This window comes from Dermochelys coriacea, chromosome 23, assembly GCF_009764565.3.
Source record: "Dermochelys coriacea isolate rDerCor1 chromosome 23, rDerCor1.pri.v4, whole genome shotgun sequence".
Lineage (NCBI taxonomy): Eukaryota > Metazoa > Chordata > Testudines > Dermochelyidae > Dermochelys > Dermochelys coriacea.
This window is the reverse complement of record NC_050090.1, coordinates 16,186,809-16,205,229: the sequence shown is the minus strand read 5'-3', so window position 1 is coordinate 16,205,229 and position 18,421 is coordinate 16,186,809. Positions and strand designations below refer to the sequence as shown.

The following is an 18,421-nucleotide window of genomic DNA, read 5'->3' as shown; positions in this document are numbered from 1 at the left end:
GGTGGGCTGTGTTGGGCTGGAATGTCTCTGGTTAGATCTTGGCTCAAAGGGCTCACTCGTCCTTACTGTCGGGTGACTTATGCTCACGCTGTGCTTTGCTATCAAGGACTGAAGCAAACCATCCTGTTTGAAAACAGCAAGCCAGAAAGTGTGTTTGAAGAGCCCAGCAACATTTGAAGAGTGGAGATGGCCGAGCAGGATTTGTAGCTCAAACGGGGGTGCTGACCCTGAAGAGTTTGCCACCTCCCCTGTTGGATTTAAGTATGCTGTCTTCCCTGAAAACAGCTTGACTCCCAGGTCACACTAGACTCAACCTGCATTGATCTCTCCCAGAGCATCTTGCTTCTCACTTCGTTGGCATCTTCAGCCAAGGTCCCTTCTGCTCTGCACAGGTTACTTCTGTGATGGCAGTCCCGGGAGCCCCTTGTTTTAGCCGCTTCACAAACACAGAACAAAAAGAGCCCAAAGTCTTAAGTAAGCTGCTAAAGATCCTGTATTGCTCTTCATGGGGCTTCCCTGGTGGCCCAGAATTCCCCTTCCCTCACTGTCCTGCAGCTTGCTGTGTTCTGTTTAGCTACCGCTCTCTGTGCCAGAGGTGGCTGCACTTCCTTCTATATCAGATATTTCTCGGACTCCACAGCCCAACTGTTCGCATTAACTTGACACAGAGGGCCAGGGACTTGGGGGGAAAATCGCCTTTTAGTTTGATAATGTCGGAGCCGTGCAGTGCTGTATTTCGTCCGAGACTTGAAAACCTCCGGCAACAGAGTGCTCGGGCAGCCAGGCCCCTGCCCCTGTGGCACGTGTTAAGTCACAAGTGTCACTGCACAATTGGATCAATGTGCCATGGGTGTGAGTGGGGGCTATTGCAGGCTGAAGCAACGTAGCGTAGCAGGTGGGGTCTATTCCCATTGCCCCATGGAGCAACTCTTTTCCCTGTCGGTGCCACTGTCCCTCTCCCATCCTGCATCTCATTGTCTTTGGACAAAGTGGCTACCGTAATGCCCAAACCTCCGCAACTAAAATGTTCACCAGACTTGCACCTGTGGGGGTTTTGCATTGAATGCTGCGTGTTGCCCTGCAAGCGCTTAGCAGGCTTTTTGGGGCTTGGGTGTGAGCGGAATGACTAAGTGCTGCTTGCTGAGCAGTGTCCCTAGAAGAGACTGTCCCCGCCCCAAAGAGCTGATGTTCTCACTAGGCTAGGAAACCTTCTGTGGAGATGGGGACTTGGGACACGCCTGACTTGGCCAGCTTCACACGGGAAGGACTGAGATTCTGTTTCCTTTGGATCTGACACTGGTGTGACCACTGCTGGAATAGTGTGTCCCATTTTGGTGCCCACGATTCAAGGTGGGTGTCAATCAGCTGGAGAGAATGGATTAGAAAACCTGCCTTTGAGCTCCCAGAGTGTCTCACTCTTTCTGACAGGTTTCAGAGCGGTAGCCATGTTATCTGTATCAGAAAAAACAACAAGGAGTCCTTGTGGCACTTTATGCCCAAATAAATTTGTTAGTCTCTAAGCTTTCATGGGATAAAACACACTTCATCAGATGCATGGAAGGGAAAATAGAGTAAGAAGGTATAAATACACAGCCCATGAAAAGATGGGTGCTGCCTTATCAAGTGGGGGGTCAGGGCTAACGAGCCAATCCAATTAAGATGGAAGTGGGCTAGTCTCAACAGTTGACAAGAAGGGGTAAATAGCCAGGGAGGAAAAATCACTTTTGTAGTGCTAGTGATGACAGTGTAATTGAGGTGGCCCATTTCAAACAGTTGACAAGAAGGTGTGAGTGTCAACGGGGGGAAATTAGTTTTTGTAGTGACCCAGTCACTCCCAGTCTTGATTCAGGCCTAATTTGATGGTGTCCAGTTTCCAAATTAATTCCAGTTCTTCAATTTCTTGTTGGAGTCTGTTTTTGAAGTTTTTTTGTTGAAGAGTTGCCACTTTTAAGTCTTATTGAGTGTCCAGGGAGATTGAAGCGTTCTACTGGTTTTTGAATATTATAATTCTTGATGTCTGATTTGTGCTTATGCCCAAATTTTAGTCTCTAAGGTGCCACAAGGACTCCTTGTTGTTTTCGCTCTTTTTGGTTAACCTCACAAAGAAGACTAAGGGGCGACTCGATCCCAGTTTCAAGAGCCCTCTCGGCTCCATCTGACCATTGGAGCTGAACAAATTCAGAGGGGAAAATAAGATGTACGTTTTTAACAGGGAGGCGAATTAACCGCTTGCTGAAGGTCACGCTGTATTTGCCAGCGCTGGCAAAGTCTGTCCAGGATGCTTTCAAAGAGCTCTGTTCTAGTTACAGCAGGAATGAATTCAGGCCTGTCCGGGGTCTCAGGTGGGATGACCGCCATGAGCCCCTCTGGCCTTAGCAGGACTGTCTGACAGTTAGGGTGCTAGCTTGGGAACTGAGACCGTGGGGGCAAGTCTCTTAGGTTGGGAAACTGAGACAGAGCTGCTACTGGCATTGCCCTTCCTCATTGGGAGGTTGTGAGGATCAGTGACCTACAGATTGAGACCCCACGTAGGGGATGGGCATATAAGTATCTAAAAGCCAGGGATCAAACCCAGGCCAACCCCTTTATTCCATCCTCCACATGCTGTTCCTTGCTGCCCCTTTGCTGGGGGAGTTTTGGGTGGGGAAGGCTCTGAGCTTCAGAGCTCCAGCAGCTCCCCACTCCACAGCACAGGGGTTTGTCTAGCACCAGTTAGCTACAGCACGGTGATCTTGGGAGATGATGCTGCTGGAGCCGTGAGTCACAGTGGGCAGGATGCAAAAGACGGGGCTGGAAGCCCTGGCGCGCTCCAGGTTTGTCCTAGATTTTTGGCATTGCTGCGTGAGTGGACAGCTGTTTATTGGGAGGGGGCTGAGGGCTCTCTCGTTCCGGAACCAAAACGAAAACTCCTCGTGGAGTCATGGCTGTGACTAAGCAGCTGCAGGTTGCAAGGCGTCTGTCTGCAAATCCCCTGGGAGGAAGTCTATGGAGGACGACGCTTTGGTCCCTTCTAGGATGTCCAGTGTTGCTGGGGGTGGGGGCCGGAGGGAATTGGCTTCCTGATCAGTCTGATCTGAACAGATTTGACTGGGAAGTGGATGCATAGGTCTCTTGCTGTGGGGCAGTCTGGTGAGTGTTGGCCGTGCTCTGGGCAGCTGGGAGCTATCAGCTGGGGATGCTTGGGATACTGTAGGAATTTTTGCTTTCAGTTTCAGGCTGGAGCATGGCTCCTCGAGGGATAGCGAAGGGTGGGTGTCTGTGGGCAGTGCCCAGCTGGGGGAAGCCTGGCATCGGAGCAGCAGCCCCAGCCCAGCTGGGAGCTGTGCGGAAGTGTGGCCAGGTGGCTTTTAAAACCAGCCGGTGCGGGGAGAGGAGCGAGCTAACGCAATCTGCCCCACAGCCTCAGGACCTGTGGTTGGAGCAGAGAGGAGCAGCAGGCTCTGGGAGCAGCCAGCATCCAGGTTCTGGTTGTTTTGCCAAGTTAAGGCAGCCAACCTGGAGCGGTGGGGTCCCACTGGCCTGCAGCCCTCCTGAGATGTCTGGTGGGGTAGGATCACAGGCCTTGCCAAGCAGGGTGTGTACGGCCTGGCCCCGCCCCACGACCGGGCTTTGGTTCCCATTGAAGGCTGGTTTCTCTAGCAAACTGGGTCACCCAGCAGGAAGTACTTTGTCAGCTTTTTTGGGCCGGCCGGGGGGTTAGGTGTGGCGTTTCTGCTCTGAAGGCTGCGTTGACTCCAGCAAAAGCTTGCGAAAGCTCCTCTCCCAAGGGCCTAGCCGGAACATAGGGCGCGGAGCTGGGAAAGGTGGCCAAACTTAGCAGTGATCTGTAGCCCAGGCTTAGAGCCCAAGTCAGTCACCATCAGAAGAGGGACAGGAGCTTTCAAGGGAAGACTGTCGCTATGGCCCTGTTAATTGAAATGCTGCAGAGCAACGGTGCCTGGTCAGGCTGACTGCGATGGCGGCAGCCCCCGGGGCTTGGCTGTGGGTCCTGTGAAAACCCCGGCTTCGTGGGGTGCTGGACAAACACCTAATCGGATGGTCTCTGCCCTAAGGAGTTCACAGTCTAGACCAGCGAAAGGTGGGAGGGGAAAGACAGAATAGCAATGTGAAAAGCTGGCCCCAGCCACCGGCCTGCACCGGAGTCTGATCCAGGATCAAAGGGGCAGGTGTTAAAACAAGTGACACATCCGCACGGTTACTCAGATTGCCTTGAAATTCGGTGCCCCTTGTGTGGGTGAAGGATAGGCTGTGTGGCCCACATTTGGGGCTGTTTGAGCAGATGGGGCCCGAGATGCACCCTCCCCCCAAGTCAGCTTTTCTTACTGATGACATTCATCCAACTGTTCCCCACCCCCGACCTGGGAATCAAACCATGGCTCTTATTCTGGCACAAAAGTCCCAGCACATGGCACCACCTGCCCTTTGGGGAAGCAAAATCCACTGTCACGTGGGCTGCCTGGGCTAGAACCTAATCAGGCCAGGATTGGCTCATTGTCTCCTTAGGTTTCTCCCCTCCGGCTTCCTCCCCCGTCCCGAGTCCTGTGCCCTGTAGGGTAGGATCCCTCTGTCCGGCCCCAGGGCTGGCTAGTGCCTGATTCAGAGCAGGAGAGGGCACTGGCCGCTAGAGCTCAATCTGCCATGGGGCAGGCTCCACGAGCCAGGACGGTCATCACTAACGACCTGACCGGTGGTGCAGGAGTTGGAAGTTCCTCTGGCTGGTGTCTGGAACCGGGAGCCAGGACTTCTGGGTTCGGTTGGTCTGTCTATGCCTTGCGCTTACCTTCTATAAAAGGGGGGGGAAGATCTGGATTCCTAGCTTATGTGGCTGGAAGGCTCCTCTGTGATCGTTCAGTTTGGCCTGACCATGGCGTCTAGAGTTGTCAGCTGTGCAGGGAGCTGAGCAGGTTCTGGCCGGAGGAACTTAATCTAACCACCCCCCAAAGGGGTGTGAAAGAGTTTTGGACCCAAAAGGGACCCTTAGTTCTGTCTGGTCTGACCTCCTGTGCATTGCAGGCTGTTGGAACTCATGTTTATAGAGCATGTGGTTATTTTAGAAAGGGTAAATTGAGGCACGGAACTGTGTGATCTGTGAGGACCTGGTTCCCAGGCCTATGCTCTGTCAGGCTATAATTAATTACTTCCTTTGGGTGGGAAGGAATGCTGGCTGTGCTCCAGAAGGTCAGAGCTCTGAGACTGGCCCCGGTAAAGAATGCCTCGACTAGTACGTTTCCCCAGCTTCCAGGAAGGTGGGCTCGCAAACCTCCCTCCTGGCCCAGCCCCGCTGTGACATGTGGCCTTGTCTGCTGCTCTTCTAAGACCTGCCTTTCAAACACTTGTCCTGGCGGCTTGTGAAATCGTACTCCAAATAGACGTCTGGCCTCCTGTTTACCTCAGGCATAGGACTTCCCTGAATTCATTCCTGCTTAAACTAGAGCCAATCTCTTTGCTGGCTTGCTTTTAAAGAAAGCAGCACTTGCTGCGCTCCTCCAGTCTGTCGGGTTGCTCTCATTTTTGAATGAGTCGTCCAATTTATTCAGTCATGTTTCAAGTGCTGCAAAACCAGGACTCCTGGGTTCTGTAGCAAGTGAGAGCCATGGGGCTGGAAACCAGGACTCGTGGGTTCCCAATGGTCTCTAACTTCAAACTGATCAAAGGAAACTTCCTTTAAGTGCACAGCACCCAGTTAGCCGATGGAACTCCTGGCCGAGAGCTTAGCAGGCGTGGACACGTGTACCGGTCACATGAACATACAGAGATACTGTACAAGGTAAAGAAGCTTTTGGAAGGGATCTAAATTCTCCTCCTTTGGCTTGAGCCAAACTCTGGTTATCTGGAAGGGAAACTTTAAACTGTAACTTCAGGGCTTCTTACAGTGTCCACTGACTGAGGCCAAGGCTTGGTCTAAGGCTAGCCAGGCCGTGGCTCGGCTCCAGGATGGTGGGCAGAAGGTTAGAAGGATCTTGGAGGTCAGACTAGATCTAAATAACACAGTGCAAGTCAGTTTCCCACAGAGTCCTAAACTTGCCTGTCTTCGAGCAAGGTGTGTGGTCTTGATCTCGGCACGCCAAGCGATGGGAACATCAGTCGCTTCTCTCGGGTCTGTCAGTGGCTAATTCCCCCTTGACTGTTAGAAACTGATGCTTGGCATGTGCCCTGCAGCCGCTGAGCCTGGGTCTGCCTTTCTCTGCTCCGTCCAAGAGCCTGTGAGTCTCTGCTGTTCTCTTCCCTGGCAAGCTGCGTTCCTTTGCTTAGATCATTTTTCTTCTGGGCTTGGGGTTGGGGGTCTTTGGCGCTTCTGACAGGCGGCCCTAGCAATCTAGGAGAAATCTGACGCACCTGCTGCTTCCTGGCCACCAGCTTTGTCTAGTGTCTGAAAGCACTTGGCGTGGGCTTTCTGGACAGCGGCCCCATCCCCTGATCAGAGGGGGGTGGTTTCGTCTGTGCCTGGCTCCAAAAGAGCTGGTGACAGGCATGTGAAGCAAGAGATGAGGCAGTCATAACGCAGGCAGGTCGGTTCATCACCCGCCAACCTAGCGCTGTGTACACTGACTGGTGCACGGGCCGGTCCAGCTATGGCACCCAGGGGCCCAAGTAATTGCATAATGTAGCCCTAGCCTAAGCTCACAATCTACATGGGGAGCCTCTGCCCAGGGACCCAAATGCTTCACCTGGCTTGGCTTAGGGAGCCCCAGCAGGAAATTGCTTGCTGCCAAGGTGGGAACAGAACCCAGGAGTCCTGGCTCCCCATTCCACTCCTCTCGCCTCCAAGCTGGAAGTAGAACCCAGGGGTCCTAGTTTTCAGCTCCACCTTCCCAGCCTGACCCAAGAGTGAGCGATTGATTCTCCATCCATAAATCAGGCTCAGGCTCCCTCCCCCAAAAGATCTGCTCTGGGACCTGTTGGGGGCAGTTCCCTGCCCTGTGCAATACAGGGGACTAGATGAGATTCCCGTGGGCTCTTCATCCTGTGGTGGAAGACTGAGAAGAAGCAGGCAGGGCTGCTCCTAGTCTGTAGGCTCTGAACGACCCGGTCGGCTCCTTTGCCAAAGCCGGGAAAGGCAGAGAACGGTCAAAGCAGGGAAGGGCGCGCTGTAGTTCTTACAGCTCAGGTTCCCCTGTTGCGCACGTGTTGTGGATTGGAGCGCGCACACTGGATTTTGGGACCCGAGTTTGCTCCAGCAGCCCTGAGCGTAGCCTTCCTCCTGCCACCCCCCCTCTTCAAACTGCTCCCTCCTGCTCCTGCTCCCTCCTGCTCCTGCGGGTTTTTTTTTTGCACATTCATTGTTCCAGAGCTGGAGCCGTGATGTCATCAGCCAAGGTCGAGGCAAGCCCACTGCCTTCTGGGAGCTGTAGTTCCAGCCTGACTGCAGGCCCCAGCTTTGTTTGCGGGGAAGCCTGACCCTAAAAAGCAGATTGCAAGAGCAGGGGTCAGCGGCCAGTCATGTGCCCGAAGGAGAAGTGACTAGTTATGGCTCAGGCTCTGGCATGGGGCCCGGGGTCTCCCTCCCACGCTGTTGTCCCAGCTCACACCGTGGTCTATGCTGTTTCCAGTTGGTACTGTGAGGCCGGGCTCGGCTGGTCTGACCTGCATGGCCACGCCTGTTAGACCTTTCTCTGCAGGATCCAAGAGCCCGTTCCCGTTCTCAAATGCTGGTTCCCCATGGCTAGACCCTCGACTGGGATCAAGTCCCCTCAATACCTTCTCATTGGGAAGCTGAAGAGCTGGAGCTCCTGGAGTCTGTCGCTCGAAAGCCAGTTTGCTAATCCTTTAATTGTGGCTTTTCTCCAACCCTTCTCTGATTGAACTGGACACCGCAATCCAGCAGTGGTAGCATTGGTGCCGAATAAAGCATTGCGGGCCCTTGGCTGCTGGGGAAGACAGTGAAGCCACTCCTGAAACTAGACGCTGTGGCTGTTTGGGCCCCCTTTTCTGTTTTGGTGCCTTGCTCAGGTCCTAATCCCTCCCCTCTGGGCTGATCTGCGGTCCAGGAAGCGGTCTATCTCTCTCTGACACTGAAGGCAGATTGTGCTTGGGGTGATGGGTTTTTTTGTTTTGCTGTTGATTTCCCTGGGGTGGGTTCCAATCCAGCCATGCTGCTGGTTTGCTCGGCCCTTGTGATGCAAACGGGGCCCAGGTGTTTCCTCCTGTTCCCCCAATCAAGGGGGCACAGCTGAGATCGGGGTGTCCCTCCCTCCCTGTGCTGCATAGCCAATGCCTGTCCCGAAAACTGTGCTCCTTGGACAGCTGGTCAACTGCAGCCCAGAGCAACAAAGCCATTTGGATGCCCGGGGGTCAGACCCGGATCTCAAGAGTTGCCGGCTGGCGGGGGACCATCGGGTTCACCCCACGCATCTCTTCCGGGCTAGCTGAGTCAAGGTCGGGACTGGAGCCTGAATCAAGGGTCAGAAGCAGATTCCTTTCTGAGGCGCTCAAACCCCCGGGGTCTCGGGTCTGCTGCTGTCAGAGTGGAGACCCTGCCTGGGTTCGGGTGAGGGGTGAAAGCAGTGAATGGGTCAGAGGGGAGGGGGCATTCCCGGAACTCCAGGATATTGCACAGATATGTGGGCTGGCGGGAGGCAGTCAGCCTTGGCTCTACTCATACGTGGCACTGTCGCCCTGCCCTGCCCTGCCTGGGGTAACTCTTGGGGGTCACCCTTCCTCTCTCCAGTGGGATGGGCCGCATGGGGCACAGTGGGAAGGGGGCTGGAGCTGGGCTGGCACAATGGAGGGGGCTGATTTTGTTTGGGGAGGGGGGAACTGAGTGGCACCTGGTGCACTGGGAGACCTGATCTGGGAAGGGGGTGGGTCAGCTGGAATCTGTGTTTACAGGGACCCTGGTCTGGAGGCTGGCACCCTGGTCTCAAATCGGGGTAACTGCAGCGTGGCCACATGGGGTCCTCAATCTTGATTGGCTGAGGGTGGGGTGTAGCACTTAGTTAGTGTGTGGGGGGAGACTGGGACCCAGGACTCCTCGGTTCTGTCCCCAGCTCTGCCACTAACCTGTGACCTTGAGTGAGACCCGTGGCCTGTCCCCTTGCCTTGTCTCTCTAGGTTGTCCCTGGTGGGGGAAGGACCCGCCTTGGTGTGCTGTCTGTCCAGGCCTGGCGTGGTGGGGTCTTGGGCCGGGACTAGGGTTCCCAGACCTTATAGCAGCGCAAATAGGACAAACCCCTCTGCTGGCTGTGAGGCTCCATGCCTGGCCCCCTCTGTGTTCACCGTCTGTTCTCCCCTCTTCTCTTCCAGGATCAGAAAGTGGAAAAGAATAAAAAATGAAAGTGGACCGAACGAAACTGAAGAAAACCCCAACTGAGGCTGTGAGTATCGCTGGGGGTTGGAACCCCTGGCCTTCTAGGCGTGACTGGGGGGCTGGAAGGCTCCTGGGGAAATGCCCCATTAAACACAGGGGTCGGGGCTGGCTAACGAGCAGAGTGCTGGGCTACTGGCCAGCTGGGCCATCTTGCTGACAGGGAGATGTTACTGCTGCGGGCGGGATCTTGCCTTTGCAACGGAATGAACATTCTCTGGCCTAGGAATTGCCAGGCTGTGCTTGGGCTGCCATTTTTACTGGGATCAAACTGAATCCAGAGCTGGGGAGAGAACCCGGGAGTCCTGGCTCCCAGCCCCCTGCTCTAACCATTAGGCCCCACTCCCCTCCAAGATCCAAGGATAGAACCCAGGAGTCCTGACTCCTGGCTCTCCCATACTAACCACTAGACCCAGCCAGTGTGAAAACTGTCGCTCCCTGTAGGGTGCGTTCTCGGAGCCCTGCTATGTGAAGAGGGGGTGCTCTCCCTTGAAGCCAGAGGTCTGGGCTTCCAGTCCTGTGGGTTCATCTCTGATGCCCCACAGAGCCGCTGGGTTCTCCCAGTGTGTTTGAAATCAGCCCTGGGGCTGTCGGGATGCTGGAGGAATCCTGGGGCGAGGGGGTACGGCCAGATCATTGCCCCAGGCCCGAAGCAGCCTGGTCCCCCTGACCTGCCTCTCCCAACTTGTCTCTTCCTAGCCTGCCGACTGCAGGGCCTTGATTGACAAGCTCAAAGTCTGCAACGATGAGCAGCTGCTGCTGGAACTGCAACAGATCAAGACATGGAACATCGGGAAGGTGGGTGTCCCAGGCGTCCAGTGCGCTCGCCATTCGGCTGGTTCTGCTTCCGGCTCAGCGCCCGTCCGGCTGGGACCTTGGCTCCTGGGCCAGCCCCAGGCGTTGCCGGAGGTTTGGCAGGAATTGCTCGCTCGCTGTCAGCGGTGGCTCGCTGTTTCCAGGGGTCCCCTGCTAGGAATCTGTGAGGATTGAGGAGGGGAGAAGGTACTATGTTCCCTCGCAGGGGGCGCCAGGTCTGGGGACTGGCTGGCTCAGGGGGTGGGAGAATAGGGCATGGGGCTGTCCCCTCTAGGGAGCGCCAGCTGTGATCCAGGCCAGCAGAGTGGTGGCCGCTAGCCAAGTCCATGGCTCAGGAGAGACTACCTGGTGGCCGGTCTAAGTTCTAGTGTATGGTAAGAGCCTCCCATCTTGGTATGGGGCTGGGGTGGGGAAGAGATGGCGGGGCAGGGGAGAGCCAGGACTCCTGGGTTTGCTGGCTGCTCCCCTCACCCCCGTCTCTCCTCCTCTTCCCTCCCTTCAGTGCGAGCTGTACCACTGGGTGGATCTCCTCGACCGCTTTGACGGCATCCTGGCCGATGCCGGGCAGACGGTGGAGAACATGCTATGGATGCTGGTGTGCGACCGGCCGGAGAGGGAGCAGCTCAAGGCCCTGCTGCTGGCTGTACTCAACTTCACCGCCCTGCTCATAGAGTACAGCTTCTCCCGGCATCTCTACAGCTCCATTGAGGTGGGGGCTAGTGGGTAGAATGGGGGGGCTGTGAGCCAGGACTCCTGGGTTCTCTCACTGGCTCGGGAAGGGGAGTTGGGGCAAGGGGGGGCTGTGAGCCAGGGGGGAGGGGGGCCTGTGAGCCAGGACTCCTGGATTCTCTCTCGGGCTGGGGTCCCCGGCTCTGAGCCATGAGAACCCCCCGCCCCCGACCCATGCAGCGTCTAACCCCTCCCGCCGTCCCACAGCACCTGACCACGCTGCTGGCCTCCTCGGACATGCAGGTGGTGCTGGCCGTGCTGAACCTGCTCTACGTCTTCAGCAAACGCTCCAACTACATCACGCGCCTGGGCTCCGACAAGCGGGCGCCCCTGCTGTCCCGGCTGCAGCACCTGGCTGAGGTGAGCACCCTACACGCCACAGGGGGGACCCGGGCTTGGAGGGCTCTGTATGTTGCTAATCCCCCTCTCCTCTCCCGCAGAGCTGGGGCGGCAAGGAAAACGGCTTTGGACTGGCTGGGTGTTGTAGAGACTTACTCATGGTGGTGAGTTCCCACACCGGCTTCCTTCTCTTCGGCTAACCGGCCCAGGGCTGTGACCAGCGTGGCACATGCCGGACCCCTGGCGCTGTCTGTGCCCTGACCCCTCATGGACTGAGTTCCTGGGGGACCCCCTATGCTGCCCTCCATTGAGTATGGCCGACGTCACTTGTTCTCTCCTGGACGCCTGGGTTCTGTCCCCAGCACAAGGAGGAGACTGGAGTCTAGTGGGTTAGAGCAGTGGGGGCTGGGAGCCAGGACTCCTGGGTTCTATTCCTGGCACAGGGAGGGGAGTGGGGTCTAGTGAGTGGGAAGGAGGGCTGGGGGCCCGGACTCCTGGGTTCTCTCCATGGCTCTAAGAGGGGATTCCTTGTAATGGTAGCTGCTCCATCTCCCCTCCCTGAAACAGCAGCACACAGGGCCCTGCCAGGGTGGCTCAAACACGAGGCTGGCGCTCCGGACTCCTGGCTTCTAGTCCCAGCTCAGCCTGCTGGGCTCCCTGCCTCAGTTTCCCTCTTGAGGGGGAGCTCTGAGAAGCGAGAAGAGCGGGGTAGTATCACCACAATACCGGGGGTAGCTGCTGGTGCTAGGTGAGGGGTGGGGCTCTCCCCGGTCTGGGAAGGGGCAGGCTGGCCTCTGCAGTGCTCTGACCCCCCCCCCCCCCGTGCTGTGCTCTCTATGTAGAAATACCCACCCAGTGCCACCACGCTGCACTTTGAGTTCTATGCAGATCTGGGCACCGAGGTCAAAGTGGATAAAAGGGTGAGTGTCCGGCCGGGGAGGGCTGATCCTCTAGGGGGAGACCCCAGCATGGGGCAGCAGAGGGGGGGATTGTAGCTTGAAAGGCCCTGGAATGAGGCCAGTTCCAGAGGGCTCTAGCTCGCAAGCTCTGTCCTTAGTGCCCCTGAGCTGTCAGCACTCATCCGGGAAGGACAGGTTTCCTTAGCCGTGCCCACGGTGCCGGGACGCCCACTGCCCTCAGCAGCTTGTGGCCCGTCATGTCCCCTAGAGTGAGGTGGGACTGGGAGCCAGGACTCATGGGTTCTCTCCCCAGCTCTGGGAGGGGAGTAGAGTCTGTTGGTTAGAGCAGGGGGCTGGGAGCCAGGACTCCTGGGCTCTATCCTTGGGTCTGGGTGGGGAGTGGGGGCTAGTGGTTAGAGCAGGGGGCTGGGAGCCAGGACTCCTGGGCTCTATTCCTGGTGCCAGGAGGGGTGGGTGGTGGGGAGGTTGGAAGTCGGGACTACAGGGTTCCATCTCCTAGCTTTTGTGTGGGGGAGACAGCAGTGGACAGCTCCCCCATTCCCACCTGCAGGCCCCGTGCAGAGCTGTCCCTTAATGCCCCCGCCCCCTTTCTTTGCAGACGACCAGCAACACACTGCATTACATCCACATAGAACAGCTGGACAAGGTAAGGCCTGGGGCCTGGAGGGGGTGGGGGGGGCGTGTGTTGTACGCGGGTTTGAAGCTGCCTGGTGCCAAGCGCCTCATCTGGTCTCCTCCCACAGATTTCAGAAAGCCCCTCTGAGATCATGGAATCCCTCACCAAGATGTACAGCATCCCCAAGGACAAGCAGGTCAGTGCCGGGGCATCGCCCGGGGCCTGGGAGCCAAGACACCTGGGTGGCGAGTGGTCAGAGGAGGGGTACTGGGAACTAGGATTCCTGGGTTCTATCCGCAGCTTGACTTGACTGTGGGGGAGAGCCCGTTCCTCTCTGCCTCAGTTTCCCCTCCTGTCCTCCATCTATTGATTAAAAGCTACTTGGGGGGGAGCCTCTTGCCTTGTGGGGGGGGGGGTTGTGCAGTGCTGGGAAGGGTCGGGTGCAGTTGTAGGCTGTACCCATGATCCCTCCCCCCACCCCAAATACTCACTGTTCCCTGCCCCATTCCAGATGCTGCTGTTCACACACATCCGCCTGGCGCACGGCTTCTCCAACCACAGAAAGCGGCTGCAGGCTGTCCAGGCCCGGCTGCACGCCATCTCCATCCTAGGTAAGGGGGCCTCTGACTGCCACGGCTGGCTCCGCCTGGCACCTGCTGTGCCCGCTGGCAGCTGGTTCCTGCGCAGCCTGGCTCTGCTGCCCAGTGGCCCTGCTAATCCGAGGCAGCTGCCTCTGGCTCAGGCCCCCGGCCGGCTGCGCAGCCCTGCCTGATGCGCTGCCCCTCTGCCCGCAGTGTACTCCAACGCCCTGCAGGAGTCGGCCAGCAGCATCCTGTACAACGGCCTGATAGAGGAGCTGGTGGACGTGCTGCAGATAACGGACAAACAGCTCATGGTGAGTGTCCCAGGTGGGGGGTTGGGATGGCTGGTCACCCCATGGAGTTGGGGTACCAAGGTTCTCAGGGCACCTGTGCTTGTCAGCTCCACTCATGTGGGAGGGAAACCTAGCCAGCTGCTGATGCGGGACGGCCTTGGCGGCTGATCCCTGGGCTGCCTCAGTTTCCCCCTGAGGGTGCTGGGAAGCCAAGGCCCGGCTTGGTGTCTCACACCTCTCGTCACCTGTCGCAGGACATTAAGGCGGCCTCCCTGAGAACCCTCACTTCCATTGTCCACTTGGAGAGGACCCCGAAACTCAGCAGTATCATCGACTGCACGGGAACCGCCTCCTACCACGGCTTCCTGCCGGTCCTGGTGCGCAACTGTATCCAGGCCATGATCGGTGAGCGGGGGGCGGCTGGTGTGGGGCTGGAGGGTGTGGGGCTGGGGGATACACAAGCGAAAGTCTGACCAGGATGTCCCTTGCAGACCCAACCATGGAGCCGTACCCTCATCAGTTCGCCACAGCCCTCTTCTCTTTCCTCTACCACCTGGCCAGTTACGATGCCGGTGGGGAAGCGCTGGTCTCCTGCGGCATGATGGAGGCCTTACTGAAGGTGACGTGGGGAGAGGGCCTTTGTCCTCTAGAGGGCGTCGGCTCTGATCAGGCTGTCTCGGGGTAGTGGGAACAGGACATGGGGCCTGTCCCCTCCAGGGGGCCCCAGCTCCCATCTGGCCCAAGGGCAGAGAACTGGCTGGCTTGGTGGAAAGGCTGTGGCCAGGGGGATGGGGTGTAGAGAACTTCTGCCCTCTCTGGAGACTTGTCCCAGAGCCTGAACTGAAGACCCCAAGAGCTGGAGAATCCCCACCACGACCCCCAGGCAGATCCATGGGTTCCCAGGGTCACAGATTGCAAGGCCAGATGGTACGGGTGGTGGTCTCGGCTCTCCCCACTGGCGTTTACCCTCACGCTGAGTGGGCTGAACTAGGGCTGGTTTCAAAGCTGGGCTGGGTGAGCATGTGGCCCCGATCCTCAGCTCACCCCGTAACCAGGGATCTTGCTGCTCCCCCCCGTCAGGTGATCAAGTTCCTGGGGGACGAACAGGACCAGATCACATTCGTGACCCGGGCGGTCCGCGTGGTGGATCTCATTACCAACCTGGATATGGCGGCCTTCCAGTCCCACAGCGGCCTCTCCATCTTCATCTACCGGCTAGAGGTAACTGGCCCCCTGCTGGCCATGGCTCCCCCCCACCTGGCCCCCACTAATGCCCTGCTCTTTCCCCAGCACGAGGTGGACCTATGCCGCCGGGAGTGCCCCTTCGTCATAAAGCCAAAGATCCAGAGACCACCCACTGCCCCTCTCCAGGAAGGGGAAGAGATGGAGACGGACATGGAAGGTAACTGGAAATGTCCCAGAGCACTGTGTGGTGCTAGGCTGTGCGCCCCTTGGCCTCTCTTGCATCCTCCATCACCTAGTGGTTCTGCCCTGTCTGCGGGTGGGCTCAGGACTGTGGCTGAAGCCTCGGGGGGGATGGATGCTGGCCTGGGTTTGGCTGAGCTGCAGGTCTCCTGCCCCAGGAGATGAAGGGGTTTGGGAGTGAAAGAGCTTCCCAGAGGTCTTTGTTTCCAGCCCTGTTCCTGCTCTAATTCATAGCCCCCATTGCCCTGCCAGAGCCGGTGAGAGAACCCAGGAGTCCTGGCTCCCAGCCCCTCCTGCTCTAACCCAACAGATCCCACTCCCCTCCCAGAGCTGGGGGGAGAACCCAGGAGTCCTGGCTCCTGGCCCCCTGCTCTAACCCTTGGTCCCCTGCTCTAACCCGTAGCCCCCACTCCCAGAGATATAAGCTCCAGAGAGGTGGCAGCCCTATGGTGCTGGAAGGAATCGGTGCCGAGGAATCCCGGTGCGTGTGGTTCCCAGCATGTAATGCTCTGTGTCCCCCTGCAGTGTCAGACGTGGCCATGGAGAGCAGCCCGGGCCCCTCCACCTCAGCGGAGCCCCGGCCGGAAGCGGTGGTGGTGGTAGCAGAAGCGAGGACGCTGAGCGCCGTTGCCCCCAGCTGCAGCATCAGCGGTGTGACCAGTGCTGTCGTCTCCCCCCGCAGCGGTGGGTTGTGCCGGCTCGGGCGGGGTGGGTGGGGGGCAGTGAGCAGTGGCCCGGGTGCTGACCTCTCCTTCCCTGCCTTCCCCCGTCTGCAGGCGTGCAGTGTATCCCACAGCGAGCCGCCCTCCTCAAATCCATGCTTAACTTCCTCAAGAAGGCCATCCAGGACCCTGCCTTCTCGGACGGCATTCGCCACGGTGAGGGGGCGCTGGGCAAGGGATGGGTGGCAGCAGGTGGGCTTGGGGGGAGCAGGATCTGAGCTGCCTCTCCTGGGGAGAGAACCCAGGAGTCCTGGCTCCCAGCCCCGCTCCTTTCTCCCCATACGAAGGGGAGTAACCCTACTTCCCCTTGCTGTGCCTCACAGTCCCTCTCTCCTCGCAGTGATGGATGGCTCCTTGCCTACCTCCCTGAAGCATGTCATCAGCAACGCAGAGTACTACGGCCCGTCTCTCTTCCTGCTCGGTAAGTAACTGGACAGGGCTGGGGGGGAACCTGCAGTGCCCCCTCCTCCAGAGCGATGTCCTCCCGAGTCCCCTTCGGGGGAGAGGGGTTGATTCTGGTCCTGATTCTCATCCCACAACTGCTCTGTCCCGCTGGAGAGCTGCTTTTCAGTACTGCAGCCCACCCTGCGTCCGCGAATCCACCACCCTGTCTGTGGAGCAGAGCCTGGTCTAGCGGGCTGGCGTGATCCAGGCGGGGGGAACGGCAGGGCGTTCTCGGAGGAGCCCAGAGGTTATTTGAACTTCTGGTGCAGCCGTGGCTGAGATTCCAGTTCCGGTGCCCACAATTGGAGGATGTGGATAAATCTGGATGGGGTCAGAGACAAGCCACGAGAAGGATTCAAGCGTTGGAAAACCTGCCTGAGCAAGCAACACCGGGAGTTAACGAAGCAGGCTGCGGGGTGACTTGATCCCTGTCTCTGCCTGCATGTGGGGATGAAGTGTTTATGGGCCGGCTCTGCAGGAAGGTCGATTCCGATGCCCGTTCAGTTGGCGTGGGATTTCTCGTTAGTGTGTCCAACTTCTCCTTCCAGCTAGCGGCTCTGGTTCAAGGAAATCGATGCAAGTCTAGGGCAGCTTTCCCAGACCTGGGGTCAGTCTTGGCTATCTCTTTGAATTGTGGGCACCAGACCTGGGCAACAACGGGTAGCTGGCCCGCTGGCTGCTTTGGGCAGGCTCCATGGGGTCAGGTTCCCCGTTGGTCGAAATGGGGGAACGACCCTGCTGAAGTGAGATCTGTGGCTGTCGAGAACTAGAGCAGGGTTAGCCAGTATCCCCAGCACAGCCTCTCAATGAAGCCTCCAGACTGACTGTCGTAGAGCGTGGTGAGCCCTTGCCCGGCTGTAGTGGGACAGGGAGGGCGGCCTGCTGCTTGTGTGAGTTAGGGTAGTGTGCGGAGTCAAACGGAAACCAGGGTGCCCTTATGTACAGTGCCTGGCACAGGGGAAGAGCTGGGTGAAGCTCAGGATGTGTCTAGCTTCCCGGCCCATCTGATCTCTGCACCCCACAGCTGAGCCAGGCCCCTGAAAGGATTCTCAGGAGCAGCCGAGGCTGTTGGATGGCCTGTCTCCACCCTCCCTAATGCTTCAGAGGAAGGTGGGGGGGAGGGGGGAATAAATAGCCCCATTGGGCATGAGGGGAGGGGAGGGAAATTCCTTCCTGACCCCCTGCAGGCCCCTGGCTGAAGCCCTGAAGCATGAAAGTGGGCGAGAGTGGTTTCACTGGGCTTTTTCCCAAATGGGTGGCTGGCCACAGTAGCTGATGCCTGTCCCAGCTCCTTTCTGTTCGGAAGGGCCCCAGCCGGGGGCGTCTTTCCGAGAGGAGTGGGACAGCCCTCCCTCACCCACTGTGCTCTCTCCTTCGCCCCGCAGCCACCGAGGTGGTGACGGTCTTCGTGTTCCAGGAGCCCTCGCTGCTCTCCTCCCTGCAGGACAACGGGCTGACAGATGTCATGCTGCACGCCCTCCTCATCAAAGACGTGAGCCCGGGCTGCCCCACATCCTCGCCTGGCTGGCTGGGGCGGGCTGTGGGTCCCTGCTAGGATCGAAGCTCTTTCTGTTCCCAGCTGCGCAGGCCCCAGGGGGCCGCCCCCTCCCCTGGCTGCGGCTGACCCACCCGCCTGGCATGCTGTGAACTAGTCGCTGGAGGATGGCGGAGTCCATGCTGTTGGGTGGCTGTCTGATTCCCCGGCCAGTCCCCCTGTCTCTTGGGAGGGTGTGGGGAGGGCAGCTGAGTTCCAGCACCCCGCCCCCTTGGCTGACCCTGCTCTCTTCCCCCCCCTCGGGCAGGTCCCAGCCACACGGGAAGTCCTGGGCTCCCTCCCCAACGTGTTCAGTGCCCTGTGTCTGAACGCCCGCGGCCTCCAGTCCTTCGTGCAGTGCCAGCCCTTCGAGCGGCTCTTCAAGGTGCTGCTGTCCCCGGATTACCTGCCCGCCATGCGGCGCCGGCGCAGCTCCGACCCGCTAGGTGAGTACCGGGGGGGGGGGGGGTGCTCACCTGCCATGCCCAGGCTCTTAAGCCTGGCACCCTCCTGGCAATGGGCTTCGGATGCTTTCTGGGGGAAGGGACTTGCCCAAGATCACACAACTAGAGAACCTAGGACTCCCTGCCCTAACCACTAAGCCACAGTCCCCTCCCAGAGCCAGGGAAAGAACTCAGGAGTCCTGGCTCACCTCCCCCACAGCTGTGGCCAGACCTGACAGGCTGCACTGCCACAAG

General features: G+C 58.4%; 1 protein-coding gene across 5 annotated transcripts in view; it reads left to right on the top strand.

The window, feature by feature from the left end:
• Nucleotides 1–18,421, top strand: part of HUWE1 (HECT, UBA and WWE domain containing E3 ubiquitin protein ligase 1) — a 58,780-nt gene that overhangs the window by 11,058 nt on the left and 29,301 nt on the right. For 3 of the 5 annotated variants that reach the window (XM_043501496.1, XM_043501494.1, XM_038381216.2), the window contains exons 3-21: nucleotides 9,244–9,314; nucleotides 10,004–10,102; nucleotides 10,623–10,829; nucleotides 11,057–11,209; nucleotides 11,290–11,352; nucleotides 12,031–12,108; nucleotides 12,707–12,754; nucleotides 12,852–12,920; nucleotides 13,236–13,335; nucleotides 13,519–13,619; nucleotides 13,853–14,003; nucleotides 14,090–14,217; nucleotides 14,679–14,819; nucleotides 14,889–15,000; nucleotides 15,549–15,707; nucleotides 15,800–15,901; nucleotides 16,086–16,166; nucleotides 17,575–17,681; nucleotides 17,992–18,169. In XM_043501496.1, coding sequence (XP_043357431.1) covers nucleotides 9,270–9,314; nucleotides 10,004–10,102; nucleotides 10,623–10,829; nucleotides 11,057–11,209; nucleotides 11,290–11,352; nucleotides 12,031–12,108; nucleotides 12,707–12,754; nucleotides 12,852–12,920; nucleotides 13,236–13,335; nucleotides 13,519–13,619; nucleotides 13,853–14,003; nucleotides 14,090–14,217; nucleotides 14,679–14,819; nucleotides 14,889–15,000; nucleotides 15,549–15,707; nucleotides 15,800–15,901; nucleotides 16,086–16,166; nucleotides 17,575–17,681; nucleotides 17,992–18,169 — 2,122 coding nt within the window. In that variant the 5' untranslated portion in view covers nucleotides 9,244–9,269. Of the gene's footprint in view, nucleotides 1–3,000; nucleotides 3,130–9,243; nucleotides 9,315–10,003; nucleotides 10,103–10,622; nucleotides 10,830–11,056; nucleotides 11,210–11,289; nucleotides 11,353–12,030; nucleotides 12,109–12,706; nucleotides 12,755–12,851; nucleotides 12,921–13,235; nucleotides 13,336–13,518; nucleotides 13,620–13,852; nucleotides 14,004–14,089; nucleotides 14,218–14,678; nucleotides 14,820–14,888; nucleotides 15,001–15,548; nucleotides 15,708–15,799; nucleotides 15,902–16,085; nucleotides 16,167–17,574; nucleotides 17,682–17,991; nucleotides 18,170–18,421 lie in introns of those variants that run through there. The other 2 variants (XM_043501495.1, XM_043501497.1) reach the window with 2 other exon arrangements.